The following is an 8407-nucleotide window of genomic DNA, read 5'->3' as shown; positions in this document are numbered from 1 at the left end:
CAAAAACTAACAAAAAAGACTTATTTGACATAGGAAAATATAGTTAAGAGATTTAAACGGAACAATAATTAATTATGAGATAACGCAAATCTCTTCTAATTTAACAAATGTCCCGAGTTCGATTTCTGTCCTGGCCATGATGTAATATTAGATTCTTACCTGCGCCTGGCGTAGCTCCTTCTACGCCTGGCGCATCATTTTTCTGATATCTTGCTGGTTCCTGCACCTGGCATAGCTTCTTCTGCAAAATGAAGTATGACTCCTCAAGAAGGCCCCCTAGAAGAAGTGTATCCCCAAGAATGAAACGCTCACCAAAAAGAGAATCCCCTCCAAAGGAAAGGGTCGAGGCCATTATGGCCAAAGAAAAGGAACCAGAAGACAGCGAAGGAGGAGAATTTGCCACCTATTTAAGTTTACAAGATTCGAGGGATCGTCTCTATAATTGCTTATAGATGATATCCGATTTATTAAAATAAAAAAAAATCAAATTTAACCAAAATAAATAAATAAATAATTGATATGAATTTCATCCAAAAATTAACAAAATTGGAAAAGTGTGTTAAGTTAACTTGTAATAACACATAAATTTGGTTGACCAAAAAACATTAGTTGTACTATTTATTAGGGTTAGATTTTGTTGAACATGATAAAAAAAATGAAAATGAAAAATCCAAACAGATCCTTAGCAGTATAGAACCAACATGTGAGTGGTTGATAGCTTTAGCCAAATAACCAGTCTCGCTCAACAAAGAAAACTGTCTTCTGTACAAACTTCGCGTTTTTGTCTCTTTCTCTTATTCCTTCTTCTTCTATCTCTCAATTCTTAAAACATAGAACCCAAAATCCTCAATTTAGGGTTTTCGATTCTTTATCAAATTCACTCTATTCTCTTCCATAATCATCAACCGTAACTCAAGGTAACAATGATCTCGTGTTTTTTTTTTCTTATTAATTTGTTCAATTTAGGATATTGTTTCATTTCTTTCAATTCTTTTTCTTAATTTCCAATTACCCCTTTTCTAATTGTTTTTGAAATTTTTACATTAGGTGTGTAAAATTTAAAACTTTTATTGTTTTTTATGTTGATTCCGTGATTTTAGGGTTTATTGCTCAAATGGGTTATTGAATATGAATTTATTGCTTCTTAGACTATTTCTAGTGGTTTTTTGTGTGGTTATGTATGGTTGATTATGATAATTGTAAGTATAGGATTTAATTTAATGTAATTTTTGGTTTTCTTGTAGTGATAGGTGTTAGTGATGATGATGAGTTCGATTTTTTGAGTAATTATTCTTCAAGGTTTAAAAGGTAAAAGCTTGATGGCTAGGAAGGGTAATCAACAGAAGAATGGAGTTAACCATAAAAAAGGGGTTTCTGGTGGTGTTCTTCCGGGTATGAAAGGTCATGAAGGAGGGCAGGTGAAAGTTTTTCCGGCGGAGGAACTCGCAAATGGTCTTTCGCAGAAAACGTGTGAGGCTAGTTCTGCTGGTGATGACAATAGCAATGATCGAAAATATGAGAAGTTTTCTCGGAAAGATAAGCAAGGGACGAGTGCAAAGCATGAACTACCGGAGGAATCATTTTCTTTTGGGAGTAGTTCAGAGAATGGCAGCGAGAATGTCGAAGTTCCGATACAAGAAGGAAGTTGGAATTTGCCTAGAAGGCCTAGAAGTAATCAAGGTCAACAGAGTATCAAGAGTAGATTAAGCCATTTAGTGGAAGGTTTACAGTTGAGAAGTATGGTAGAAAAATTGGAGCTTGCTGATCATGCGGCAATTAGGAGATTAAGGCTGACAGTATTATCCATTTTTATAGCAGTTACGGAGTGGCTAACTAAGCAGAAACCGTTGTTTGTATCTATTAGAACTACCGTTTTAGAAGCTTGCGCTAATTTCAGGGCAAAGTTTAAGAAAGCATATCCAGTTGTTCTGACGTGGCTCATGCACTTTGGGAACATAATCCTTCTATTATCACTGTTTTGGTTGGATTGTGCTGTTCGGGGTATTGATTCATTTGTACGATTGGGTACAGCATCCTTCTTCTCTGTTATATGGTGCAGCTTATTCTCCCTGATCAGTATGATAGGGATGCTCAAGTTTCTGGTTGTCCTGGTAAGCCCTGGTCACAATTGTTATTGCTTTCTATTATATTAAAAGTCGAAATGCCGAGAAAATCTTGATAATTGGAGAGTTTACGATTTTTGTGATTAATTCAAATAGAATCACTCAGTCACACTCATTTATATTTTCCCCTTATGTGTTGTATTTTCTGTTGATTAATCATCAACTTTTTCATTTAATTACTATCTCCGAGGCATAGGGCTGCACAAAATATCCAGTTAGGAGAGGCTGATCCATAACCATATCCAAACCGTGCTGCTAAATAAACCAGATTATGTGATAAGTAGTTATGAAGCATCTGTTTATCATTTTAGTATTCGATTTAGTTTTGCAACCAGTTGAAAGACTGAACATCTGCATCCAAATTTTTTGACCAACTCACTTCACTTTAGACGCACATCTTTAAAATAAATTGCTTTTATAATATACTTTTTTGAAGTCAAATTGCTTTGCTTATTTGATACAATCTGTCATCAATAGTGGTGAATGTAGTGTTCATAGGTGCATTTATTATTTTGCACTATTAAAAAGGACAAATTATCTATTGTCGGTTTATTGCTTTTGTTGCCATATGTCCTTACAAAGAGGCTTCATGAAAAAGAAAAAAAATCTTCAGAATTGAATTTACGTAGGATGCCACTATTGCTAAACAAATAATCTAAAATTGATTAGACTTTGAGGCATAAGTCAAAATTGATTTTGTCGCGGTGATTTGGAATGACATCGCTAACCTTTAGGCTTCATCTCTTTGTAAACAATCTTAATTTTATTATTTTTGTGTAAAAGCCGACTACATAGAGAGTAGACTGACAAGTTCCTACTACTTTTAAAATGCTGTTAATTTTGAACAAAATCAGTAAAATCCAGTTATAAAACCGGTTTTGGGAAATGGTTTTTAAATCCAGTCCATTTTATTGGTTATCTTGTGGATTTTAAAAAATCCAAACCATGAACACCCCTACGTACCCGGTACCAGTATGCGTACGGCGTACGGTATTCACGGTACTCAGTTTTTTCTTATTATCCTGTTGTGACTGAAATTATTGGCTCTCTCTTATATATTAATATAATAATATATGATAATATTTGTGTATTTGAGTTTCTTTGTTATCGTAACCAACCCCGATTTTTAATTTTTTAAACTTTTATTGTGAATCGAACAATTTAACTCATGTTATATTGCATTAAAAAAAAACTCATGTTTTTATTGACGTACCAATATCGTAATTTTTTAAAAATTACCGTATTTCATACCCAGTACCGGTATGCATCCGTACCCATGCATCCCTGATTACTATAGGGAAAATGTGCTTATAACATATGTTTTATTGTGTCACTTAAAATTTATCCCTATTGACCTGCTCTTTATTGCTTTAGTTCTAGGTTGTGTCTCGCCGATTCGCTTCTTATTTTTTTATGCTTTGTGCTTTTGTTCATTCTATTCTACTCTCCCTATGCTAACTATTTATTTTTTTTAATTGATCAGGGTGTGGCTACCTTGATTGGATATTTTGTTGGCTTTGTGCTTGCAATTTTGGTGGTTGCTGTCATTGGAGTTATTATGTTGTGGTTTTATGGTAGCTTTTGGACAACTTCATTTTTCCTCATCCTTGGAGGTGATTTTTTTGTCTCTCTGATTCTACCAACATCTTCTGGCTGTTTATATTTCTATCTATTTCTACAGGAATTTGGGGTATACATGATACATGGATATAGATATGCGCTCAATATAGATATATGTTGATTTATGTATATTCTTGCCAAATTTATTGATCATTTGACATAACTTGAAATTCAGGATTGGCATTTATGTCACGTCATGATCGTGTGGCACTTTTTATCGCAACTGTGTATTCTGTCTATTGTGCTTGGCTGTATGTTGGGTGGCTTCGTCTGTTCTTGGCTTTTAATTTAGCTTTCATCTCGAGTGATGTTCTGGTATACTTCCTCAAGAAAAACATAGATCAACAGAGTAGATCGAATTCATTTGAGCAAAGAGCTGGAATGAACAGTCAACCAGGTTTTGGAAATGATGAATCAATGCCGGCATCTTCCTCTGAGAATGGACCAGGGCCATTTGCAGACCGTAATGCAGGAGTCCCTTCAACCAGTGGAGTTGACTCTGATGTAACTTCTGAAGATGAAGTTGTTCGATTGTTGAACTGTTCCGATCACTATTCAGCACTGGGCTTGATGCGCTATCAAAATATAGATGTTTCAATACTGAAGCGGGAATACAGAAAGAAGGTTATCCCCTGATGCCAATACTTGCACAGCCATGTTTTACTTTTTGTGACTCTTTCTAAGATATTGTACTCTTTAGAGATTTATGGTATTAATTGTTGGATATCGTTTGCTGGTTGGACTAAAAGTTGATTTTTTTTTTTCTATAGCTTAACGACAATCCTTTCTGCAATGTGTTATCATTCCTTGATGTTTCTTCTCATAACTAATAACCTGTCTTCATTGATTATTAGGCAATGTTGGTACATCCTGATAAAAATATGGGTAATGAAAAAGCCGTAGAAGCCTTTAAGAAACTTCAAAATGCATATGAGGTTAGTTTTAGATATTTTGCTCATACTGGAAATCAAAAGAGAAAACCGTTCCCTGACTTGTATGGTTATAATGATGTCCAGATTCTAATGGATTCCTTGAAGCGAAAAGCTTATGATGATGAGCTAAGGAGAGAAGAGATTCTTAATGTATTCAACAGATTTAATAATGCTCCCCGTCGGGTATGATTTGTCTTTTCTTCCAGCTGTTTTAGTATAATGGAACTATACATTAAAGTTATATTTTTATCAAACTTGACACATTCTGGTCAGGAATAATATTCATGAATCATGAGTATCCACTGTTCATGAATCAAAACTGATTAGTGAATCATTTCTACTCTGGTCATAGTAAAACATATATCTATCTCATTCATAGTAATTTGAGATTGCAAGTAGTGACATAACTTAGAAACTAGAATCCATGAACAATTTAGCTAGCTGTCTTGTTTTTATATTCTCTGTCTATGTTTGGGAGTTTAGGAAGGGAGGTGAAGTCTTTGGGAAAAAGGAAGAAGAAAATGAAAAAGGAAGGAAGATAGTCCCTCAACTTAAATGAGGGGTTTATTTTTCTTCATAAGACAACTCCCCTAATATGGGGGAACTCAAAAGTTTATTGGAGGAGGATTTTGGAGGGCTTAGATAAATTCTTCAAGTCCTTACAAAGTTTTTATGATACCTTAAAAATTAGAAATATATTAATCATAAACATCCTCTTATTTTCTACAAAAACACTCTCAAATAAGATGAAGATTTCTATCTCTTTTCCTATCCTGCCCTCCCCTTCAAACTCTCTAAAGATTTCCTTAGAGATTATTGTGCTATCTGAACTTTCAAAACCATTGGGAGAATCTGATAATCTATTTTTTTCAGTGTTGTCAAATAGCGGATAGAGGTGGTGTAGTGGAATTTTAACAAATCACTATTGTTCCGCGGACACAATTTAGTACAAGTTGTCAAATAGTGGCTATAGCAGTAGCGGAATTTGAACAAACCTCTATTTTTTGTGATCTGTGATTGACAACACTATTTTCTTATATTTAATTATTCTCTTGTCTAAATTTACCTGTGGATGATACTGTTTTGCCAGAATAGTAGGCATGGATTCTTTTCTTCTGGGTTTGCACATTCAGATGCAGATGGTGAGGAGCCATTTGGTGATTCAAGGCGAATAGCTTGCAAAAGGTGTGGTGGCTTTCATCTCTGGATACACACCAAGAAACAAAAGTCTCGGGCAAGATGGTGCCAGGTATCTTCTTCACCTTTTGTTCCCCCCCCCCCCCCTCTCTCTCTCTCTCTCTCTCTCTACGAAGCCTTTAGCATGCTTAAGTGACAGTTGGTGTCTATGCACATTCCTTGTGAAACGCCTGTATTCTGTCACTGTCAGCATGTGTTCCTTAGAAGAGAAAGCACTTTTATACTCTGCAGGGAAGTGGAACTGATGTTTTACTGTGTTTTTTCATTTTAAAGGATTGTCAAGATTTTCACCAAGCCAAGGATGGTGATGGATGGGTTGAACAATCTTCCCAACCATTTCTTTTTGGCTTATTACAGAAGGTATGGATCGATATACCATTTTGAAAAGTCGTCTTATTGGAGAATACCTATATTCTGCAGTTCACCTTTTAAATTTTATTTGAGCCAATTCCTGGTTGTGTTAGATATGAAGTCAGAATGAATTTTCTTGCTAATTGAATAAAGTTTTCTTCTCTTCAGGTAGACGCTCCTTCTGCTTATGTGTGTGCAGATAGCAAAATATTTGATGCCACTGAATGGTATATCTGTCAGGTAATTTTGTTCTTCATTTTCTATATTAACCTAAATCATTTAAGAACTCTACCGTGACATGTGAATTGCATGCGCTAATGTTTTAATATGCGGGAAACAATGTTTCAACTTACATAAGATATTAGCATTGAATGTTTAAAAATGTAAACTACTATGATTTTGTAGTTGCTGTAGTAGGTTTGTTCTGATTATATACTAACTAAAGTTTTTATTGCAGGGTATGAGATGTCCAGTAAATACGCACAAGCCAAGTTTTCATGTGAACACCAGTATAATGTCGAAAAATACTCCCGGCAAAGGAACTAGCTCTTCAACGCCTAGAGGTGGGCGAGTGCCGACACCTCCTAATATGCCAACACCTAATTTTGAAGAAAACATGACCGAGGAAGAATTTGTCGAGTGGTTACAGAATGCAGTACAATCAGGTGTGTTCGACAATTTCAGTGGCGGCACTGCAACAGACAGCCCATCTGGCAAATCTGGAAATGGGATGAAAAATCCTGGCACTGGCACTGGCGTCAGTAGTGGCAGCAAAAGAAAGAAAAAAGGAAAAAAGCAATGGTGATTAAACAGATCATGTTTTAACATACCGGTAAACATTGCCTTGTGCACTTTGAAGTCATGAAAAGCATTAGTTTCAGAGTTGTTATCTGTTATTGATGCCCCAAAATAGAGTTTGGAGGTCATTGTATAGTCCTATTTTCATAATCTCAAGTATATTTTTTTGTTGTCCAATAATTTTGCTTTTTCATCCCTTTTAGCCTGCAAAATACAGCCGTGTGGCAATGATCTTTCTGCGTATGATTTTCGTAGTCAATATGCAATCTTTAGCAGGTGGGTCTTGTTAACAGTTATACAAAAATATCATGATATCTACCAAGGAATGTTTTACTTGAAAACCACATTCAACAGACATACTTCATATCTACCTTCATATCTTCTTTCTTAATTTTGCGATGGCGATGCATAGTTTGAATAATAATTATTGAAGTCATATGCGATTCTGGTTGGCTTGGTGTTGAAACTGGTTAATTATATCATGTTACTAGAATGTTACTGATCTCGTACTTAGTACCGACAAGGATGAATGCACCAAATGTTGGATTACATTAAGCATGTATTTGATTCAATTTTTTCCGGCTGCAGTCGCGAGTTTAGGGTGATATTGCTGAGAAAATGTGAAACTATTGTTTGTTGCTTCAGACAAACGTACGTTTGATGGCCTATTGATGCGGAAACAAACATAGCATAAGCAAATATCTCATTATCCAATTGAAACCTCAAGTGTCGAATTTGACCTGGTTGTTAACATGTAAACAAATAATCCACGACCGTGTTCACGTCTTTTTGTTGCTAGGGCTTTTGAAAAGCCAGGGTTTCTGAAAAACCCTTTACATTTTAATCAACTTTGAATCCTGATATTGGTTTTCTCAGCAAATTAATGAGTTTTTTTAAAAAATTATTGGTTATTTTAGTTAAATATCACTTGACCAATATTTTCACGAATTTAGTTATTACTAGTTTACTAGTGATATATAAAAAAAAATTACAGACAACTAATCATATCCAATAGTATGATTATCTAAGCATGTGTGTACGTATACTATATTTTTCTTTATGCTTAAATGCAATTTATCCCTGTTTTGGAAAAATCGGAATTTTATCTCCTTATTTTAAAATCCGGAATTTTACCCCTTATTTTATAATTTTTTGGATTTTGCCCCCCACCAAAATTCTGCACAAAACTGTTTTTGAGCCTCAAGTTCAAAATTTCGCACAGAACTCAATTTAGATCAATAATTCACCAAACTGGTACCGAAATAACCGCAATCGAGTTACTTTTCAACAGAATCAAACTCCACTAAATTTGGAGTTACAAAGAGAGGTTAATTATCATTTTAGTGAAGGTCTGTCCAAATTAATTATCGTATGGAACTACTATTG

At 34.9% G+C, this 8407-nt stretch overlaps 1 protein-coding gene across 1 annotated transcript; it reads left to right on the top strand.

Moving 5' to 3' along the window:
- Positions 1 to 589: 589 nt before the first annotated feature.
- Positions 590 to 7356, top strand: LOC123884980. Its single transcript, XM_045934221.1, has 10 exons — positions 590 to 917; positions 1245 to 2111; positions 3607 to 3736; positions 3919 to 4367; positions 4598 to 4678; positions 4760 to 4858; positions 5766 to 5924; positions 6146 to 6232; positions 6392 to 6463; positions 6681 to 7356. Exons 2-10 carry the CDS (start codon positions 1320 to 1322, stop codon positions 7026 to 7028), a joined length of 2217 nt encoding a protein of 738 aa, XP_045790177.1. The 5' UTR covers positions 590 to 917; positions 1245 to 1319; the 3' UTR covers positions 7029 to 7356.
- Positions 7357 to 8407: the final 1051 nt, after the last annotated feature.

This window comes from Trifolium pratense, linkage group LG5 (assembly GCF_020283565.1).
Source record: "Trifolium pratense cultivar HEN17-A07 linkage group LG5, ARS_RC_1.1, whole genome shotgun sequence".
Classification (NCBI taxonomy): Eukaryota; Viridiplantae; Streptophyta; class Magnoliopsida; order Fabales; family Fabaceae; genus Trifolium; species Trifolium pratense.
This window is presented reverse-complemented; position numbering and strand designations above follow the sequence as displayed.

Excerpts from the sequence above, each read along its gene's own strand:
- LOC123884980 (XM_045934221.1), top strand. The coding sequence starts at position 1,320 with ATGGCTAGGAAGGGTAATCAACAGAAGAATGGAGTTAACCATAAAAAA. Across the intron at positions 6,233-6,391 it reads TTTTTGGCTTATTACAGAAG|GTAGACGCTCCTTCTGCTTA; the intron begins GTATGGATCGAT and ends TCTTCTCTTCAG. Across the intron at positions 6,464-6,680 it reads CTGAATGGTATATCTGTCAG|GGTATGAGATGTCCAGTAAA; the intron begins GTAATTTTGTTC and ends TTTTTATTGCAG.